Source organism: Haliotis rubra, unplaced genomic scaffold, assembly GCF_003918875.1.
Source record: "Haliotis rubra isolate DU_JTF1 unplaced genomic scaffold, ASM391887v1 Scf526, whole genome shotgun sequence".
In the NCBI taxonomy this organism is placed as follows: Eukaryota; Metazoa; Mollusca; class Gastropoda; order Lepetellida; family Haliotidae; genus Haliotis; species Haliotis rubra.
Window position 1 is genome coordinate 724,943 of NW_025767220.1, and position 23,894 is coordinate 748,836.

Consider the following 23,894-nt stretch of genomic DNA (forward strand, 5'->3'; position numbering starts at 1 on the left):
TGCAGCATATTGCACGTGGGGCATGAAGTGACACCCAAACTGAGCTCTGTTCAAAACGTATACTGAGAAGAAACTGTCAGGAATCTTCAATATTTGGGGATCATATGTTTATTGAATTATGTGCTTTTCAGTCTTCACTTACCCAACCCGTCCTAAACAATATATATATATTAGGGTACATTTGAATATGGAGAAGGTGTAGTTTGAAGGTTGTCCTGGTATAGCTGAAACAGTGCTGTCTCACTCACTTACTCGCTCGTGCGCGCACACGGTTACTGACAATATCATATTGTTCCGCTTTATGTTCTCAGGTTGTTTCTATGGTTATTCTAAAGTATCTCCTATTTTAACATTCATACTTTTTAAACGTAGGCTAATGCTACTTGTCGATGCAAACAGTGCAAGCTTGTGAAACAGGACAGAAGTACGCCTGCAGTGGGATATATTGTTTAGGCATGAATAGTGTACATTGTCCCAGAAGTTCAAGGAACCTAAGCCTTCGTCGTACTGAAACTTATATTTCTTATTAAACAATGTGCTCTGATTTCCATTACCTGTATTAAAACAATACAGATTGTGACGTCAGATACAAACAAATGCGCCTGTCAATGAACACTTCATTATAACGCAGTTGCCAACAGTGACGACTGAAGCTGCAGGTACCCTCAGTTACACAAATAACAGGGTCGTTTGAGGCAGGTTTCTGACAGACTGTCTAGCATGGTAAGCCGAGAGCTCCGTTCATCTGGTTGTACAAAGAATCGATCCCGCGTTATAACGAGAGTGCTAACGAACGACATCTCTGCGCAAGTGCAGTCAAGTCGCCGGTTGAGTGACGCCATTGTCCATACACTTTGTTTTAAAACGACTTGGTTGTTCTTTTCACACACCACACGTAATCTAGATTTAATGCTAAGTTCCTGTCACGTGACTTCACGGTCAAGAGATTGGCCACGCTTCGCCGACAAAAAGGCTCACAAGGCAGGTCGGAATTCATTCGCTGCCGGCGAGCTAGAGAAGGACAGCGGTAGGAAATTTAGCTCTCCTGGACAACCAGCCAACATCAAGGTAGGGAATTATAAAAGTCAGATATCTATAGTACATTAGTTGTTGAATGTGTGATGCTCATTGGCAAGGATTTGGAGCTCACTTACACAGTCGGCTTAATCGTGAAATATTCGCCGGTGGGTTTTCCGTTTTCCGTGTTCCGTGTTCCGCTCTAGCATGTTGTGGTATTTCCCAAACAATGAACCGACATCCCTCCATGTGGTGTGTCGAACATATCTTCACCGAGAGTACTGTATTCGGATCATTTGTAGCGATATGAGTGTATTTCTCTGCCATACCTCGAAAAACATTGATGTAAAGACTGCTTTCACAACAGTTTGATACACAGAGTAATCGTAACTTAAGCGAGTCAGTGTTGACTGCAGTTATCAAGATGTGTCGTTGTCTTCCTGTTTTACAACTCATACCAGCTTCATCGCGGGGTTTTATCAAGTACTGAAAGATAAACACCGGTTTCTTCAGAGTTTCGACGGCGGAAGATGAATTTGTCTCTTTCATCGATTTATTTGTTTGCTTTGGGAAATGTGCACATTCTTCCTGAGGGTCAACCGGACGGAGGCCAAGAATGTAGTGTTGTGGAATCCGAGTACAACATGGATCACAGTTACAACATGGAAGCTCTCTCTATATGAGGCATTCAAAGGTTTAGTCATCACCTACCCAACGCTGATGTCAGCAAAGTTTACGACTCGACAAAGGCATTGTTCGCTTGTATCATTTCTTTGACATTTCTTTCTCTCCAACTTGATATATGACGTTAAGATTCTAGTCAAATCATCAGTATTTCAGCCACATCGCCATCTTGATGGATGATTTATATACCGTTTAGAATGTGTTACAAATCTGTTTGAAATATGTTTTATGTACCATTCAACATTTGAGGGGGTTCGGTGATTGTATAAAACTGATATGCTGACTTAGTGATATTCTAAATAAGGTAAACCCACATTTTTTCAAATATTGAAAAGGAATTATTTATATATTATATCCCGTAGTTCCCCGAGCGCAACACATCAGTCAGGGTTTGAGTTCTGTGTTTCAGACTCATGGTTAGAGGGAAGTCATAAGTTCATTTTGCCAGCTTTTGGAGAGAACAGTGAAGCATGACTACTCGCTGTTTAAACTACAAAATAACAACTGCGATATTAAGGAAATATTCTAAAAACACCTACGCTGTCTCGTCTGTGTTTACCTTTGCTTATTTGTATTGCAAATAAAGTCAGGTCTAGCTCCCATGCCATCCTATTCGTCAACATTTCCAAAAATCTAATATATTCTTGAATAATGAAAAACATAGGTGGATTTAGGGGATGCGCAGGGGTGCGCACCCCTTTTGTCTTGAAAGTTTATTAAATGACCATTGAAACTCTCGTGAAAACGGGTGACAGTGAACTGTGCACCACAAATTCAAAATTCCCCTGAATCAACATTATTTCCATGTCGACCTGACTCTGCGTGGTTACGAATTAACACACAGCACACATATAATATACAGCTGTATATAGAGACACGCATAACGCCAGTCCGCTTGGTGAGCCAGCTGTATCGTATACTACCATACAGCATGGTGGCTCGTGTATCAGGCTGCGAAGCTCAACCGGCGTGATACTCCCAGATTACAGAATTCATGTTGTGAATATTACATTGTCCAACTCACACCACTCTCATGTGACAGTTATAATGGCGTCTAACCTGGTTTACTTCTTATAAGACTTAAATTTAGACTTAAACGTCACCAACGGCTTTACGAAATACAATATACATGTACAACCTACTTGATATAATTAATACAAGTTATCAAGATGGTAGTATCTAATTTCACACAGATTTACATGTTACCTTAGACATTACCTAGCAGCAGCTGTTTCAGGTTTTTGGATGTTGACTACGCGTGTAAATTATTAGAACTTTGAAGTATGAGCTTATTAGCTATTATGGGGGGGAGGGGGGGGACTTCTCCATTTAAATAATCATGACCCCACCCCCACCCCCTAGCCATAGATTATGTACGGTCCCTAATGACAACTTGGACAGAATGTCTGAATGTAAAGCCAGTCTAATCATCTCCGAGCTCAACGCCTACAACTCAATGTTACAGTACGACTGTTGTTGATGAGCTTTAAACAGCGGGATTATGACGGCCCTTACGCTAATGTGTCCCTGTGGGACAGGCTCCGGATTATGTCGTTATACTAAACACGTGCTTGAGGTAGGCATGGTAACTTGCGGCTGAATTAGAAGGGTATTTTAAATATGTAGAAAGGTTGCTTACCAGGTTAAATGGGGGAATATTTCGCACACTCGAGTAAGACATGATATTTATTTTCTATTTCGTTGTCGCTTGTCCACGTATCCTTACTCGTCTTCGAACCTCTGGATGCGGCTTTTGTGATTAGATATCTTATGAAACAGATTAATTTAATTAAATTAAATTTTAATCAAGCTATATGCGATCCTGGGACACTGGTTTCATGTGGTCCCCGGAACCTCCACCCCATGAATCGGTTAACGCACAGAAAATAGGGGACTTGATCGGGTTGTCAGCAAGTCCAGGTTTTGTTTTATCCCTGTAGAGATTGGCCCGTATCTTTACAGACCACGTCATCTTGTAGCTTGAAAAAAAGTCGAAGGGAACAAATTGAGTATATAATTTACATATCCCATAACAATCCTTGTACCAAAGACGTGTAATCACATCTCGTCACATAACCATGTGTAGGCAGTAGAACGATCTATGAACTCAGCACACCATGTATCGTGATTTGCCCGGCATTTCTACACACCATGTTTGGAAACAGACAACCAGTCCTGTACTCCCGGGGGTGGCCTGAAGTAAAGTTCTTTGATTACGTACTTACTGGGGTCAATGGTGTAACCAAGTGGTTCGACACATCGTGACACGGGCGCCCGGGTTCGATTCCAAACATGGGTGCAGTATGTGAAGTCCATTTTTTGTGTCTCCTGCCGTGATATTGCTGGAATATTGCTAAAAGCGGCGTAAAACTAAACTCACTCACTCACAACACTGAGTTTGCTGATAGTAACGATCAACGTGCCGCATGTCAAATGACATATTCACCGCCGAGGGCACACATACAGACCACCTTCTGGCGCATCGATCGATCGTGTAGTTGTATACCTAATCTACTCTCTTTATGTAGCGGTCATTGTTCGTGTTACTCTCTTGTAAGCCTGTGTAAGATTTCGCAATCGATGTAATGCCTTCAGCAATATGTTTCCTCATCATGCAGAGTTATTGTCCCACGCTGAGTACCCAGAGCAGTTGTAATTGTCTCGTAAAAGAGAGGGACGGAGCAGCTGGATATACCGGGAGATTCAAAAGAAGTTATCGTTACTTGGCCACACCAATGTGTGAAGATGACACCACCGGAAGTGTTCGTTAAATAGCCGATTGTGGTGGCGAGGCTGTCTCACACCCAAGTGCTACCCGCATTCAGTGTGATTGTTTACGTTGTATTTCGTACCTTGTGTCAAATGAGACACTGATACCATGAAATAGAGATGGCCATTTTTGGTATAATTGTTGAATGTATTGAAGCTTGAGTAGAAAGTTTTATTGGGTGGTATAAACCGAATAGCCAAACCGCCCCCATTCTCTTCTCACAGAGGTTACTCCTGTCATATCTTCCTACATAACCTCTGTTCTAATACGGCCATATTTCCCGGTCCTCGTAAAATCCCCTAGCGGCAAAAGATCGCAACACGAATTATCTCCCTTCTTTCTATCCAATCAGAACACGTGTTACATCGACTTAGATTCAATTTGACCAACACAAGCAAATGCGGGGCCACAAATATCCCCCATCTGCCGGGGAATTGTGTTGATGTTACACACAAGACGTTTAATGGCTAGCTTGTCCGTTGTCAACGAGGGCGATGGAGACGCCATTGATACGCCATTACATGACTGAGTTCTGTCTAGAAGAAACGTTTGCGCATCGCGCTCGGGAAGAGGTTCTAGTTTTCCCGAAGCATACGGAAATTACCGAGGCCTTGCGAATGATCACTTTTGAAACAACGTCGCTGATTGCACAACTAAATCGGCTTGTCTCCAATCACGAGCCTTGAACGCTGACACCAAGAAAGGGTCGTATTAGAACAGAGGTTATGTAGGAAGATATGACAGGAGTAACCTCTGTGGGAAGAGAATGAACCGCCCCTAGATATAAGAAATTCACCCTTCATCAAGGTTGGGGAAGCAGTTTCCACTATTCTATCTATTCACGCATTGTGTTTTTTATTGTAATTGATTAATCTTCTCGTTACTAATGAAAATTAAAAAGTAATTTGCAGTTATTTGCAATAAATATGTCAATACTATAACCTACATTGGTAATATTTCAACCATATCGTGACGAGAAGATATTAGACACTGACGAGGGATGTATTTATATTATGCAATATCACAGCGAATTCAGTAAGTAAATATTTTGTCAACGTGTCACGCGGTAAATAAACACATAATATATACAGGTACGGTTAGGTGAGGTGAAATTGGGTTTAAAGTCGTGCTTGAGAATATTTCGCTCACATAATTTATACAGGTGACGTGAGGTGAAATTGGGTTTAACGTCGTGCTTGAGAATATTTCGCTCATATGACGACGTGCATGCGTGTGTATGTGTATGTGCGGCTGCTTGTACTAACCCAGACTGAAGCTGGTTTTATAGTGCTAGCCCACTGAGATACCATGCCGCAGTGAAGCATGAATACCCCACTCAGACACAGTATACTGACTCCGAGCCGACCAGCCCTTGTTGTACCCATTAATGTTTGGGGGTGGTTTACTAGTTTATGTTAATAAAAGCCTGACTTTTAAGAGAATTCCAGAACTTGAAAATGTCTACGATGAAACAATTTGGATTAAGATATATTTACCTCAAAATTCGCTGTTATTATGTACTGTATACCGACCAGAGTATAATTCTTTGGACTTTTGGGCTCGCTTAGATAATAGCGTTGAAAGTGCTCTTGATATGTCGTCTAAGGTTGTTATTGTTGGTGATATAAATGAAAATCTCTTATCCGCTAGAAAACTTAATGTAAATGAACTCTTGGTTATGAAAAATTTAAGAAATGTTATATCTGAACCTACTAGAGTTACCAAAACAACCAGTACTTTGCTTGATCCGGTAATTGTCAGTGAAGACATTGGTGTTGTTGACAGTGGTGTTGTTGAGTTTGATAGCAATATAAGTGATCACAGGGGAACATATGTAAACATAAGTACACAGTTATGTAACAACATATCTTATAAGCGAGAAATCTGGTGTTACAATAAGGGTGATTATGAAATGCTCAATTATCTTATAGAAAATACAGAATGGAAGGATTTATATAATGGATGTTCAAATGTTAATGATGCTTGTTCACTATTTTATACCAAATTTACTCAACATGTGAAATCATGTATTCCTTCAAAAATAGTAACTATTCGTCAAAATGACAAACCATGGTATGACACTAATTTGAGAAGGGAATCCCGTAAAAGAGACCGATTACGGAGAAAGGCCATGAAAACAAAAAAAGAGAGCGATAAAAAAGCTTATAAACATCAGAGAAATAGAGTAAACAACATGAAATGCTATGCGAAAGAAAACTTTTACTCTAATATTAATGGCCTACTTTTGGAATTATAGTCTGAAAATAAATCTTCATATTGGAAATTATTACGTTATATTGTTAAAAACTCGGGCTCTACTTCGCATATTCCTCCTCTCAAGCAGAATGTTGATGATGAATTTCCAACGCTATTTTCTGATTTGGAAAAAGCTGAAAAACTTAATACATATTTCGAATCAATTTCTCATTTGAATGAGAAAGATGTACCCTTACCACATTTTCCCTCAAGGACCAATATGCAGTTAGATAAAATAGTAATTTCTGAGAAGGCAGTATCTGATGTTATAAAATGTTTACAGCTAAACGAAGCTTCAGGGCCGGATAGAATAAGTCATAAATTATTAAAGAATACCGTTTATTCCATATCCAAGCCCCTGTGGTTACTGTTCAACTTATCATTGCAATATAGTGTGTATCCAAATATGTGGAAAAGTGCATATGTCATGCCACTGTTTAAGAAAGGTGATCACTCTATTGTTTCCAATTATAGACCTATTTCTCTTATAAGTTGCATAGGAAAACTGTTTGAAAGAGTGGTATACAAACACTTGTATACCTATTTCCTTGTTAACAAACTTTTATATAAGTACCAATCAGACTTTCAAGCAGGTCATTCAACTGTCCATCAATTAATTGAACTTTACCATCATATTTGTACATCTCTCGACAACAAAGAAAAATATTGTATCATATTTTGCGATGTATCCAAAGCTTTTGATCGTGTGTGGCACAAAGGGCTTGTACGTAAATTAAAGATGTATGGTATTAGAGGCCAGCTTTTGCAATGGATATCGAGTTACATAAGTGATCGCAGTCAACACGTCTTTGTAAACGGAGCTATATCCAAGCCCAGGTACTTAACAGCTGGCGTCCCCCAGGGATCAGTATTGGGACCCTTTTTGTTCGTGGTCTATGTTAACGATATTGCTGATAAATTAGATTGTGTAACAAGACTTTTTGCTGATGATACCTCGCTTGGAAAATCATCGAAAAATACTAAAGAAATCGAAACTTCTCTTAATACCAATTTAGACATATTATATAGCTGGAGCAAAAACTGGCTGGTCTCATATAATCCTGAAAAAACAGGAGCCATGTTGTTTTCCATGATTGATGAAACTGAAGAATTGAAATATTTTTTGACGGAAAGCAAATCCATTTGGTAAACAATCATAAACATCTCGGAATAACATTTGAAGCAAAAGGCAAATGGTCTTGTCATACTAATCAAATTATCAAGTCGTGCTCCAAAATGATATCATCAATGCGGAAATTGAAATACTTACTTAACAGAAATACAATCAATACTATTTATAAGATATTTAACAGACCACACTTTGAATATGCTTGTGAATTATGGGATGGCTGTACTGTACAACAGAAAGAAAACTTAGAGAAACTTCAGTTAGAAGCTGCCAGAATAGTTACGGGTCTACCTAGATATACTTCACGTCAAATTCTATATTATGAGACAGGCTGGGAAAGGCTGGATGAACGAAGAAAAAGAAGAAAACTTTGTCTATTCTACAAAATTCAAAATGATTTAGCCCCTGTATACTTAAAAGATATTACTCCAGATAGTGTTGGATCAAGATCTAATTATAACCTTAGGAATGCTAACAATATTATTCTACCTTCTGCAAGGTTAAGACTTTCATATGATTCCTTTTTTCCAACAACTGTAAGAATGTGGACTAATATTTCTGATACCGAAAGAAATCGACCTTCATTACAAAGTTTCAAGTCGTACTTCAAGTGCGAGCAACCTGTAGCTCCATCATATTACTCGTTTGGAATTAGAAAATTAGATATTATACACACAGAGTTGAGATGTATGACTAGTCAGCTAAATTATGATCTGTATCGTTTCAACATGAAAGATTCTGCTTCTTGTTACTGTGGCAATACATGTGAAAATGTACATCACTTCAAAAGTATTGTAAATCGAGACTCTCCAATCACATTGTCATTGATGTTATTTGGAAGTCCTGATATGACCATTCAACAGAATGAATACGTTTTTAAAGGTGTGCAAACTTTTATTCATCAATCAAAACGTTTTGTGTGATCACATGAGTTGTATCCCTTCCTCTACTTAACATTCCTATCTCTTCTCTCTATTCTTTCCTATTATGTATATAATTGAAAATGTATGTATGTAAATATTAGGGAGCGGGTATTTTAAGCTGGATTACTTGTCCCCAATCCCTTTCACATTTGTGAATAAAATATGTTTAAATCAAATCAATCAATGGACACAGCGTGTAGCATATAAATTGAAATAAACGTGAAATAAAACAGAAAGACAGTAGACAACAGAAAGACAGTAGACAATCACTGACACCCGGTGTTCTCGGACTACAGTAGTACAATGTCCTGTGTGGAATTGTCCAATTTCTCAATTGTCCTCTGTCGAAATGTCCACAACCTTAAGACGTATATTGAACCATATTGTATTGTTTCAGCCTATATTTTAGTGTATCGTTTCAGCCTATATTTTAGTGTATCGTTTCAGCCTATATTTTAGTGTATCGTTTCAGCCTATACTTTTGTGTATCGTTTCAGCCTATATTTTAGTGATCAAACGGACTGACGTGAACTAGAAGTAAGGGGTAGTGACCTTATGACATTCACTGCCTGGGAAACATTTACAGACGTACCCCTTAAGACATACCGCTCTGCACTGTAGGCAATTTGCCACAATTATCTCTGATGGAGATAGCAAACAAATATCTCCGTGAACATTTATTAATTTCTCCCCAAGAGAACCAAGTTTACAGGTACATAAGACACCTGGCTCGTAGCTGGTTGTTATTCATGTCTCCTTTTATATGCATTCTATTTATTCATGATTATATAACTTGGTATATTTGTTCAAATACAAGCTTACGACAGACGTGGACGAGATATGGCTCACTGCATGCTTGTGTTCAGACAGCGTCAGTGAGCACACAGACATAGCACGGTGTCTGTTAACTTGGTTGAACGATGGAATAGGCAACTTCGTACACGTTATTTGGATATCAGTTTTATTCATTATTAAAGGATAAAGAATCCGAGTGTTTTTGTTTGGGATCGGGGATATGTGAGTTGTGCTGACATCGTGTTATATGTATGACACAAGCAAGGCTGATTGTCTGGCTGGTTGGCTGATTGTCTGGCCGTTATGTAACAAGGTGACAGATGGTTTCTCAACATCTCACGAGGGTAATTCTATGACCTCTGTCATATTTATCTCACAACTAATTGTAAGTAAGATAACACTCTACTGTCGAAATGCTAAGATTACTGTCTACCCTCTTTAAGTGCTGAAATTACTCTCTAAATGCTAAGATATCTGTGTACCCTCTTCAAGTGCTGAAATTACTCTCTAAATGCTAAGATATCTGTGTACCCACCCTATTTGCAATATTTCTGTCTACGCTCCATATGTGTAGAGCTTACTCTCTAACTGCTAAGATTGCTGAATACATGCGAATATTACTGTCTACCTCTATAAATGCAGAGACTACTCTCAAAATGCCAACATTACTTTCTTAATGGCACGATTACTGTCTACCCTCTCCGGGGCGGTGGGGTAGCCTAGTGGTTAAAGCGTTGGCTCGTCACGGCGAAGACCCGGGTTCGAATCCCCACATGGGTACAATGTGTGATGCCCATTTCAGGTGTCCCCCGCCGTGATGTTGCTGGAATATTGCTAAAAGCGGCGTAAAACTAAACTCAGTCAGTCAGTCTACCCTCTCCAAATGCAGAGATGACTCTAAATGCTAAGATTACTCCCTGATCCTGGAACGATTTCGCGAAGTACTGACGCCGCAAGGTATAATATATCGTATGATCAGACACTCTACCATATATGATGTCACGTGTCTTTATACGTAGTCAATCAAAAGTAGCATTGATTTTAAAAGGTATGTCATATGTATAATGAATACATGTGGCCGCCATTGTGCAGTCACTGCCTGCGTCAGTGTAGCGCCAGCGCAGCAAACACCGGGAACCAGGCTGAGACTGACCACCTGAAATATTGTACTGTACTGCAAGATTTGACAATTGCTTCAATAATTGCTTTTCGCATTCCTTGGCAAGAATTGGGTACAGTATTATTGTGCGTTCCTAGTGACATTTTGTGCGCCAGTTATTCTCTACGTATGTGAGCACTGGATGCACGCTTCTGGGTTATTTCTTGTAAACCTCGAATATGCTTAATTGCATCGTCAAGAAATTAAACAAACACATTTTAATCAGTCGCAATACTATGCATCGTATCATCGTTTCGGGGCGGTGGGGTAGCCTAGTGGTTAAAGCGTTCGCTCGTCACACCGAAGATCCGGGTTCGAGTCCTCACATGGGTACAATGTGTGAAGCCCATTTCTGGTGTCACCCGCCGTGATATTGCTTGAATATTGTTGAAAGCTGTATAAAACCATACTCACTCACTATCATCGTATCGCAAGGAGTATCGTATAGGTGTTTCAATATAAATGTTTCTATGTCATGCATCGGTGATGTGCATTGCCACTGCCCTAGACTAACATGTATTGTGTCAGCAAATTTTCGCTTATATAATGTTAGTATTTTCACAGCATACAAAAGATTCTAAGTGACTCATCAGTGGATTCTTGTGGAATGTCGCTGGACCAGACTGAAATCATTTCCAATTTTACGGCAGTTGGTTAAAGCGCCACCTGTTGTTGTCCCTGCGGAGCTGATCGCTACTGTATATACAAGTCTGTTTCATATTTTTTAACTTTTAGTGTCACTGATTCGTATTACCGTATACCATACATCCATGTTGTGTCGAATTCCATCCAACCAGTGAGTGAATGAGTGAATTTAATTTACGCCACTTTTAGCAATATTCCAGCAACATGGGGGTGGGGCGGGGGTTGGACACCAGAAATGGGCTTCAAAATTGTACCCATGTGATGAATCGAACCCGGGGCTACGGCGTGACGCGCGAACGCATTAACCACTAGGCTACCCCACCGCCTCTCCATCCAACCGGTCATTGCTGATGATACTACATTATCATTACCCCGGTCAGTGGTTCAGTGTGCAATCGAGATCATTCTCACCTCGCTTGGGTGAGGAGCTAAAAGTCAGACACGTCAGCATCTCATCCCACCTGGTACCCATTCACTACTGTGTGAAGGGACATATTTGAGTGTGCGTCAGATTGATGTCATTGTCAAGCCGCAGCACACACTCATCCATCCATCCAACTACTTTACGACGTTGTTGGAACAAAACCTGACCTGTGCCCGTGCACTGAGCGACATGGCTCTACCTGATGCGGCAACGCAAGCAGCCATAACGTAACCGAAAACACCAACCCTCGGACCACTGAAAGGAAGTCTTCATGTTAGCTATTCCTGAAATTATATTCGCTGGATGCATTAATTTTTATGAGTAGTTTACGATACTCCCATAAAACAGTTGACAAACACTCACAAGAGGAAGGTTGTTCCACCCACCACTTATGATGAATTAACTCATAGATAGAACCCGCTGCGGTCCAGTTGTTCCTCTTATATAAGTAACCTACTTTTAGACCCGTCGTGGTATAACGAGTTATACAACGTGGAAACTGCTGTTCCCGCAAAACAACCGGTCAGGCCTTATGGTTTCTCTCCCAGTCCCTTAATGCAGTGCGAAAGCTCCAAATGAAGCGGGGCTAGATTTTCCTAAAGTACTGAATCTCTCCACTCACAGGGATTCATTTTCAAGTTGAGAGTAAGCGACAGTCTGAGTTGATTACACTACGATCTCATTCTTTGGGGGTGGGGTGGGGGTGGGGGGCTTTCTCGGCAGCCGTTACATGATGATTCCTCTGCACCTTCCTCCGACATATTTTTTATAGAATCAAATAACCTCTTTATGTTTAGCACGTGAGTTTCTTATTTGACATTGATTCCCTTTTGACATGCTGATTCAGAAGTGAATGTCGGGCATCACCACCAAAGGTAGTCACGGCTGGATCCGCTGATTGTGGCTTTGAATCAGAATTCGATTAAAAAAATTAATTTGTTAGTAGACATGTAATGTATAACAATTGTTTATGTAAATATCCTGTTGTAATGTGTATTTGTTTGGGGAGAGACATTAATATAGGGAAAACCCTGTTTGTCAATCCCACTGTACATGACTTAAGTACAAGAATAAATATTGTTTAAACCACATGTAATTTTTAATGCTTCTCATGTAAAAAGACGTATCAATAAACATCAGAAATAGGTCACATAAATATTTTTTTCTCCCGGGACTGTCAGCCGGGTGATAAGGTGACGGTACGCCCCGCAAAGCGACTATGGGCATGGGGGTCTACTCCCATTTGTGAGAACTCCCAATTGTGAGACTCCCAGTTATGAGACAGTGGAGTAGGTAATTAACAAAGAAAACACACCATACTCCCCTGCCTGATAGAATGGATTAACCCTAGTTACTTACTGATTTGCTATGTAACTGAATCTTGTGGAGGTTACTTAATGAAACTTTATAAGATAAATTGATTAACATACTCCAGTAAATGTCCTTAAAAATTGAACACTTTGATAATGATAATAAAATATGTTTAAACCAAAATGACTTTCAAACTTCATAATAGTCAATAAAAATGTGTTATCATAATTACATATTCTTCTGAATAAATATAATATTTAATGAACTATTTCTACTTAGTAATCATCTCATCAATGAACTATGCCTCCTGTGGGTACTCTTCAACAACTGGGCTGATCCCACTTTCATTGTAGGGATGTGGAAACACCACCTATGTGCACTGAACCATTAATTAATGTGTCTCACAACTGGGAGTTCTCACAAATGGGAGGACACCGGCATGGGCGTCCAGGGGGCCCAGATAGCTTCATCAAGAGGTGACTGGACAGGTCAAGAGGTGTCTCGGATATCTTACCTGTAGGTGCAAGGGTTCTATATTGTGACATACTGAATTATGCAAGAACCAGATAATTGGCTCTGAGTGTACATGTATACGTATACAGTTCATGACTCCGAACCACCTTGACCGCCGTCCAAAATCTTGTTTGTCCAGCATGAGTAATGTTACCACGTGGTATTCTAAACCTGGAAACTGTTGACTTGAACATGTCACGTTCGGACTGTCCAGTTATCTGTCCAGCCCCGTGTGTGTTCAGCTTACTTCAACTGGAGAAGTATCAGCATGTGGATTACGCCGATAACCCTGGTTGGAAACCCCACGTGGGTACGATGTGTGAAGCCCACTTCTGGTGTCCCCCGCCGTGATATTGCTGGAATGTTGCTAAAAGCGGCGTAAAACTTTACTCTCCCCCCCACCCCACCCACACACACACACACACACACACACACACAGTCATGTGGATTAGTATCCCCTCAGCCTGGTAGTCCCCTCAACTACAAGCTGGTAACCCCTTGACTACAGCCTGGCAATCCCCTCAGTCACAGCCTGGTAATTCCCTCAACCACAAACTGGAAATCATGGTAACCCCCTCAAACACAGTCTGGTAATCCCCTCAGTAGCAAGCTTGTAATTCCCTCAACCACAACTTGGTAATCCCCCCAACCACAACCTGGTAATCCCCTCAGTAGCAAGCTTGTAATCCCCCAACCACAACCTGGTAATCCCTCAGTAGCAAGCTTGTAATTCCCCAACCACAACCTGGTAATCCCTCAATAGCTCCCAACCACAACCTGGTAATCCCCTGTCAATAGCCCCAACCACAACCTGGTAATCCCCTCAATAGCAAGCTTGTAATTCCTCCAACCACAACCTGGTAATCCCCTCAATAGCAAGCTTGTAATTCCCCAACCACAACCTGGTAATCCCCTCAATAGCAAGCTTGTAATTCCCCCAACCACAACCTGGTAATCCCCTCAATAGCAAGCTTGTAATTCCCCCAACCACAACCTGGTAATCCTGTCAATAGCAAGCTTGTAATTCCCCAACCACAACCTGGTAATGATTCCCCTCAACCTGGTAACCCCAATAGCAAGCTTGTAATTCCCCAACCACAACCTGGTAATCCCCTCAATAGCAAGCTTGTAATTCCCCAACCACAACCTGGTAATCCCTCAATAGCAAGCTTGTAATTCCCCAACCACAACCTGGTAACCCTCTCAATAGCAAGCTTGATTCCCCAACCACAACCTGGTAATCCCCTCAATAGCAAGCTTGTAATTCCCAACCACAACCTGGTAACCCCTCAATAGCAACCAACCACAACCTGGTAACCCCCGTCAATAGCAAGCTTGTGATTCCCAACCACAACCTGGTTCCCCAACCACAACCTGGTAATCCCCTCAATAGCAAGCTTGTAATTCCCCAACCACAACCTGGTAACCCCCTCAATAGCAAGCTTGTGATTCCCCCAACCACAATCTGGTAACCCCCTCAATAGCAGACAGACAGACAGACAGACAGATTGTTTGTTATAGTCTCACCTCGTTACAGTCATTTCGATAAAAACGTACATACATAATATATACATGATACAAACTATACATAACCTAAGACAATATAAGCGTAAAAGTAACGAGCCATGTTGAGTTACGAGAGACTTTAAAATTATAACATCTATAAAAACAACATTCAAATGTTAAGAACTGCAGTGACTCTATAAAATATCCTTTGATAAAACAATTACCTAAAAGTTTTAAAAGAAATCAATGAAATAAAATCTTATGACGCTTACGAAGAACATTATTACACGTTTTGGCAAAACTTTCTGAATATCATCTAAGTTATTAAAATCCTCATTTATCACAGAACAACATGACAGTAGATTACGTCTTTCCTCTTCATACACTGTACATCTTAACAAAACATGTTTCTCATCTTCAACTTCATTGTTGCATAGAGGACATAATCTCTCACTGTACGGGGTGTTGGTGTAGCGTCCGGTCTCTATATTTATGGGCGCAGCTCCGCTTCTAAACTTGGCTAATGACATCTGTGGCTTCTGGGTAGCTCTGCTGTGACATAAGGCTCTACAGTGAATGTGTTCTTATTAAAAGTTCTGTACGTTCTCAACTTATTTCCGCTCTTTCCATTACTGCTATCCGATCTTGAGACGTTTCTTTCCCAGTCAACCTTGAAAGTCTCAAACATCTTGGTGGTAATACTGTTCACAACATATTGTTTTCCATAACGATGTTCAATGTTGATAATGTGACCCATTTGTAGTTCGCTGAGTTTTTTATGTATTCTGAAAGCCCAATTTGTTTTTCTTCTCGTAGACCACTGGTAACACCACTTAAATATCTTGTAGGTAATTCGGTCTTGATTCATGTTTCTATGGCGCATATAAAGTCTTGAAACACTGGTCCACTGCCTCACTGGGGGCGGGATCCAGGCCATATCTCCACACACAGAGTTGTTGGGGGAAAACTTTCTCAATCCAAGAAAGAACCTCATAGCTCGGTTCTGTATTGTTTCTATACATGGCATCTTGAGCGTTCCCCATATGTTAGCGCCATATTCAATGACCGACCACACCATGGTGTCATATAGTTTGGTATAGGTTTGAAACTGCATGCCTCCAAGTTGTTTATATTTGGTGATTAGCAATCCGAGAGCTCTACTTGCAGCACTTGCTGTCGCTTTCGCCATTCTCGTGTAGTCTAAATGTTCAGTTAGCAAAAGTCCTAAATAATTATAATATTCAGTCACTTCAACCTGCTTGTCTCCACAATTGAATTCACACGTAGTTCTATTTACACTGGCAGTCCTGAAGTGAATAACCTTAGACTTATTAATATTCACACACATTGAATTTTCTTGACACCATAAATTAAGGCAGTCCAGTAAAAGTTGTAAATCATTTTCATTTTCGGCAAGAAGCACGACATCATCTGCGTAGGCTAAAATACCAACAGTGTTGTCGTTGATGGAGACACCAATGGACAGACTATTCACAGCAGTTATGAGATCATTAATATAGAGATTAAACATCAGGGGAGACAACATACATCTTTTTTATTTAGTCCACAACCGACGTTGAACCATGGGGTATGTCTTCCATTTAGACGGACACAGCACTGGACATTCTTGTTCAGAGAGGTGATAGCGTTAAACATCTTTCCTTTAGTATTAGTATCTAGTAGCTTGCTTCACATAATTCGTCGATCAATGCAGTTGTAAGCCTTACGGAAGTCTATAAATGCAGTGAATGTCGATTTTGGCAAGGATTTGCGCGTTTCAATAATAGAAGTAATAGATGAAATGTGTTCCGTTGTTGATCTGCCACGTCGAAAACCGTTCTGATTATCCTCTAGTATACAGTTGGTCTCCACAAAGTTTGAAAGCCTCTCATTCAGGATACTACAATACAGTGACAAGTGACAGTGACAAGGGGTCACGGCGGTCCTCTCTATCAATACACACAATCCACATAAGCATAGAGTGATCTAGTTTCAGGATGCATGATGGGTCTATGTTACCAACACCAGCAAGCTTGTAATTCCCCCAACCACAACCTGGTAATCCCCTCAATAGCAAGCTTGTAATTCCCCCAACCACAACCTGGTAATCCCCTCAACCTGTGCAAAGAGAACAGATCGCAAATCGTTTGAAGTTACGCAATGCTGGTCGCGGAGATTCCAAGGATGGGTGACCGTGTTTGGCAACTTGGCTCCCACAACGAAACATGTTGCCTCACCTGACGTACATGACTTCAAAACTACAGAATAAAACCTCCAATATCCTAGCGTCAGTTCAATACAACGCCGAACAGATCGAGAGCAACACTGCGGAGATAGACAGAATGAAGAAGGAGATGAATGAAATGAAAGCTGAATTTGAAAAGCGTCTCCTAACTCAGGAACTATACTCACGCAAATATAACCTACTTATCTATGGGGTGCCAGACGATAAGGACCCGGGGTCCGCCTGCAGGGAGGTATTTCGGGAACTGGGTGTGGAGGGGTCGGACGACATACAGTTCGTCAATATACACAGGCTTCCACGCAAGACAACGGACCCAACCAATTTTCGAGCAACGATTCCCAAACCTATTGTTGTTAAATTTGTGAGGGCTGAAGATAGGCAGAAAGTGTTTAGTGCTTCGATCAAAGGATGGACTACCCTTAAAGAGAGAAAGATTACTATTCGTACGGATCTCCCAGTTATTCTTAAAAAACAAAGGGGTCGCCTTGCAAACCGTGCGTTCGAGTTGAGGAAAACACACAAAGTGCAAACCAGGATCCAGGAGAAAGGAATAGACATCTTTCTACAGATCAGGAAGAGCCCCGCTGACCCTTGGAGGACAATCGGAATCGAAGAGACCCCGTGATTGGAATACTGGCGATGGTATGACAACTGAAACAGGACATAACACTTAAAAATAGTACTGGATACATATATTCTTTTTGACTAAATTTCTATTTTACACAGAGCTGGGCAGGTCATAAGGCAGTAATCAAGTGTGCGCATCTTTAATTAGGATGTTCAAGCGTGAAAGTGTCACTAACTTGTTATTATCTGTGAATCTGAGAAAGACTACGACTCTTGTGTGTTTGTAAACATCACCACGTGTGTTTCTATTTTTAGCATATATTCACTGCGGATTTGACATCCGGGGGTTATTTAGTTATCTGTCAACAAACAGTCCTTACGTGAGTTGCAAACTAACTTATTACCTTTTCGACAAAAGTAAACCTCTCATATTTGTATATGCATTTATGTACAATCTATGTCATTTGTTAAGCGGACACGCATCTGCTTGAGGTTAACTCAGTCAGACTGGCAATGCGACTCTTTTCAATCATGTCCGACCTCGACCTTGAGGTCATGTTTATGCTCTTATCAGCTGGCACACTGACTGCTGTAAGTTTCTACATTGGGTTTGAGAATAGAGCATCAATGCCTTTATTTTGGCTTTTATTTCTGTACATATTTTTGGCTTTTATCTCATGCGCAGTGAATTGGTTCGCGCGGTTTGAACCGGGATCCCCATGAGCACGTATTTACAAAAACCAACATCTCTATACACACACACAAAGAGCCCTGAGAGTATCGGCAAATGAACCAGCCAATGAAAGACTCGTTACACTTAAGTACACGCCCACTTGCTCTGACTGGGTCCGATATCCCGGGGGCTTCGCTTCGAGGGTAGTAAACCCAAGTACAAAATATTGCACTTTTGATTTGCGATTGTACGCTTATAATTTTGTATATATGTTTTTCATAATCAGCAATGTATATTATATGTCATGAATAAATGATAATTAAGATATGTTTAAGTGATGTTTATTTTCTTGGTTGCATCTAAGCTTTAAGTTTCAGAATATACTATATTATTGTTAACTCTTTATGAAGCACGCACGGTCACATTTCCCCTTAGTTTATTTGGAGATACGTGAAGGAAGAAGTGTACCAATTTCGGACAGGTCTTAAGGGACGATCCGGTGCCCCTTCAGGTGTCATGGAATCACTGAAATTAAACAAGAGACGGACGTGGTAGCTGCAACTAAGCTCAACTGTGGTTCAAAGCGGCCTTAAACCCAACTCACTCACTCATTCAAATAGCCGACCCTGATCATTCATCTTTAAGCATAGTTTTCGCCAAATAGTGGGACGGTTAAGGCTGGATTTTGTCAAAATTGTGTACTTTTGATTAGTAGTAGTAAACGTTCCTGGGTGCCTTTGTACAAAGCGATCTTAGCGATCCCATCCGTTAACATAGGCTTACGACAGTCGTAGAGATACAAACGGCACCCAGACCCGACTGACGGTGTCTTCTTCAGCATCAATCGATAACGGCGTAATGGATACACCCACATTTCTCAAATGTCATTACAATAGTCCTATGTAGAGATCAAATCGCTTGCAATGCAAGGATAGTTGTTGCCCCTATCGGGGCAGTGCTGTAGCCTAGTGGTTAAAGCGTTCGCCCGTCACGCCTAAGACGCGAGTTTGATTCCCCACCTGAGTGCAATCATCCTCGATAATCTCCAGGGTATACGTTACGATAACTCTCCACTAAACCCTGGATGCATCTACGGCTTGGCCCGATGATTTTATTACCTCCCTTGGTTGGCTTTTTACCCAATCAGGTGTCTACGCTTGGAAGTTGAGCGTACCAATCACAACTCACTTTCGCTTTTTAAATGATCTAACATATTATACTTGTCAACGCAATAATATATTGTTGCAGATACTCTGAAAGAAGGAGTTCTTGCATATATATTTTAAGGTTCAGACCTTAAATTTGTCTGTCAATTTGTCTGTATGTTTGCCCCCAAAATCTGAGTCGCACTGCGAACAAACTTTGGCGGCTGCGACCGCTATTTTTGTTGACACTGGGAAGCTCGGTTGTAACGGCGGCTTATCTGATTGGCTACTGTGAGAATGCGGAGCCAGCAAAGGGAGGTAATAAAATCATCGGGCCGGTCCGTAGATGCATCCGGGGTATAGTGGATAGTTATCGTAACGTATACCCTGGAGATTATCGAGGATGGGGTGCAATATGTGATGCCCACTTCTACTGTCCCCCGCCGTGGGCAATATTGCTAAAAGCGGCATAAAACTAAACTCACTCACTCTTGTCCTGATTGTGTGAGCCCAGATATAAGAAATACACATTTATTGTAGTACATATATTTATTGAACTTGTCTGTCCCAAGACCGATAATAAATGGAAGCGACAAAACCCTTTCCACGTGCATAAGAAATTTTTGAAAAGAGTCAGATTTAACTGCTTATTCCTTACTCTTTGAACGAATCATCACATTCTGATTAAATAGAGACTATATTTTAAATAATTATGAAGTCGTGGCCGTTTCCTCTGTTTGATCAAATGCAAACAAGCATAGAAATCCCTCGACAACCATTCTTGTCTCACCTTGCTGCTATGCCCAACATTAATGCAAATTTGGCCCACATAAGATATATTAACGAGCCAGTTTATGCCCGTTCTCTTATTCACCAGGGTAGGTTCTGTGCTATAGCTGAATATGTTTCTGTGTCACCAAGATATCACTGTATACAGGTGCGAGAGTATGCTATGTTAAATTTCATTGTTTGTTTTCGTTTTTACGATGGTTAAGCAGGTATTTACAAAGGAGGCAAGCACCGTAAGACCGAATTACTCCAGGCTAGTGAGCAGATTCGTACACAAATATTACATAACAAGGTGTAATTTATCTCACGTTGATGTGAGCGCCGCACCTCGACTCCCTCGTATGTCTGAGGAGCGATGGGGTGGTTAGTGGTTAAAGCGTCCGCTCATCACGCCGAAGACACGGGTGCGCTTCCCTACATACGTGCAATGTGTGGAGCCCATTTATGATGTCATCCGCAGTGATATTGCCGGAATGTTGCTTAAAACAGCGTAAAACCATACCCACACACTCACTGAGTTGGTTCTACACCGCTTGTGACGAGCCAACGCTTTAACCACTTGGCTACCCCTACGCTCCTCGTATGTCTGAATAGTAGCCATGGGTGCAACAGTGTCTTCTCGTCCGAGTTCGCCGTGACTCTTTACATAGATAATAGACCTTCCATCCTAACCTTTACATTGCATATAGTGCTAAAAGTTGAAACCAGGACCTATTCTTGATACTGGTCTAACGAGAGATTTGTCCCTTTCAGAAACCAGCATGGCGGGAGAGGACGAGGTTGAAACCACCCAGAAGAAGGATATGTTGGCGATGGCGATGCTGAAGGGGACGATGGACCTCCATGACAAAGCCGAGAAGTGCTCATACATCCTCAGGATGATAGAGAGCCGGATCACCAGGCCACAGTACCGCCTCCTCCTCGCCGACCTGCACGTCATCTACTCCGCCCTGGAGGAAGAGACGGAACAGCTGAAGGAAGACCCTATATACGGCCCCATGTACTGCCCGGATGAGCTGAACAGAGTTAAGAATCTGGAGAAGGATTTGCTGTATTTCTATGGTACAAACTGGAGGAAATCGGTCACTCCGACAAAGGCGGCTTTGAAATATGCTGACCATATACACGATATTGGACGGAGGAATCCCTGTCTGCTCCTTGCTCACTCTTTCGTGCGTTACCTCGGGGACCTCTCGGGTGGTCAGGTTCTGAAGTTCAAGATGTCTCGCTGCATGTCCATGCCGGCTTCTGGAGAGGGGTTATACTTCTACCAGTTTGACAAAGTCCAGAACGCCATCAGGTTAAAGAATTACTTGATGGGAAGAATCAACAATCTGGAGGTGGAGCCGGAACTCTACAACGACCTGCTCCAAGAGGCACGCCTTGCCTTCCAGCTCAACATTGACGTGTTTGAGGAGCTGGAACCAATAGCAGAGAGGATTAACAGGCTTAGAAACCCTCCCCAGAACATCGTGCTGTTCGAGAAAATCTGGCAAGCGTCTACGGTTATGCTATCATTTGCTGTGATGTACAATCTGTCCAACACCCTTTCCGCCGTTGTGTGAATGGCTGGGCGGACTCTATGGTTTCCAATATGCAGTGGCGTGTGAAAGCCAGACTGCACTGTCGTCGATGTACCGACAGTAAGTGGTTTGGCTTCCATACACTTCATATTATTTCACTGGCAAAGTGTGCCGTTCGTTATGGATAGCACTCACAATCTCCCCCTTAACATGGAATCAAATAACCATAGAACATTACATAATGAAATGATGTAGGTGTTTGGCGTGTCGCGGGCTGTTCACAGAATAGGTTTGTTGTGGTAGTAAATATTGATTCTTAGTGCTATGCTTCATTCGCTCAATTATGATTACGAGTGTAATTGAACGAATATCAGGTCACCCTTGACATGGTTATGCGTGCTTCCTGGTGTCTATAGTTAAAGCTCTTGATGTTATTTCCCATTTGACTAAGCTATCTATTCTGGACAGTACATATATGTACCTCGCTATGAGACGTGTAATACCGATACATGTAACAGCCCGCAGTGTGAGACCAATATACAGAACAAAACAAGTGACTGACCATCAATGTTTTGTGTAAAAAACTAGAATTCTGTGCAGAGTTCACGTAAAGAATGTGATCAGCTTTGTGATATATACCTTATGTCACGTATCGTGTTATTATCTGAGTCTTCACGTAAAGAATGTGATCAGCTTTGGGATATATACCTTATGTAACGTATCGTGTTTATTATCTGAGTCTTCCTCTTGGACGCCATGAGTGTTTTGTGTGTATGTAACATATTCACATTATACAGCTGTTCAAAGTTTTTAACTTGGGCTTTAATAATAGGCCTGGCTATTTATTGTCCAACATTTCGGCAGATTTTTACTTAACGCCTGTAAATAACATGTTTGTTTAAAAATTGACCAGCAACTCTTTTACGGGTATGAAAACGAATGGTTTTAAATATCCATACTCAAGTTTTAAACCGCTCGTGGTGTTGGGTTTTCTTTGCTGCCGCCAAGCAGTGGAATCTGGAAATTACTGAACAATGTTATAACCTACCCTAATTACCGTATTATCACCGATATCACCGGTAATTACGCTATCAGGTGTCAATGGCGTGGACATGGGGGCATGTTCATGTTAACCTTATATATATGGATGTAGCATGTTTTATCACTGCCATTCTATTTAAAGTTTAATATTTATACAGCAACCATGCTCAATAATGTTCCTGACTCAGGGTTTGCACCCCCCTGCTGTGGCTGTGCGGTATTCCTCTTCCTGCACTCACTCAATATTGGGTTTGTCGGGTTCGGGACCACTCGTGTCTTTCCGGGACCATTCGTATCTTTCCGGGACCTCGCCCGCAGTCGGCTTTCTTGCTGACTTGGTTAAGTCTTAAGTATCCACAGCCAATCAATAGCCCACATTCCTGTCGTTCTGATTAGTGCATACCTTTACTTTGTCACAATCACGTTAGTACTTTCTCCAACCAACTTCGACTGTATGCGTCAACATTTGATGATACCCTAGAATAAAAAAGTGCGGAGGTATTCTAAGACCGGATTACATATGTTCCTACGCACGTTTTGATTGGTTCATCCTGCTCATCCAAATGACGTGTATGGACGGGGACACCTTGAATTTACGGGGAAAGACAAGAAGTTAAGAATTAATGTTAATCTAAATGGACTGATGAATAATTTGCATGTTCATAACTTTGATTGTTGCACCAAAGAAAGTGTGATTTTACATTGTAACATTTCTATGATTTTTAGAACTCCTATGTAATTGGAAGTACCAGATTAATAAAAACATTACCATATATTGA

The 23,894-nt window shown here is 41.1% G+C and overlaps 1 protein-coding gene across 2 annotated transcripts; it reads left to right on the plus strand.

Annotated features, from left to right (window-relative positions):
- Positions 1-821: 821 nt before the first annotated feature.
- LOC124252831 (heme oxygenase 1-like) lies at positions 822-23,894 on the plus strand. Of its 2 annotated transcripts, none has more exons than XM_046686505.1 (2): positions 822-1,068; positions 21,305-23,894. In XM_046686505.1, exon 2 carries the CDS (start codon positions 21,313-21,315, stop codon positions 22,114-22,116), a length of 804 nt encoding a protein of 267 aa, XP_046542461.1. In that variant the 5' UTR covers positions 822-1,068; positions 21,305-21,312; the 3' UTR covers positions 22,117-23,894. The 2 variants fall into 2 exon arrangements, with proteins under 2 accessions (XP_046542461.1, XP_046542462.1); XM_046686506.1 differs by lacking the exon at positions 822-1,068 and adding an exon at positions 12,334-12,470 and having other exon boundaries at positions 21,300-23,894.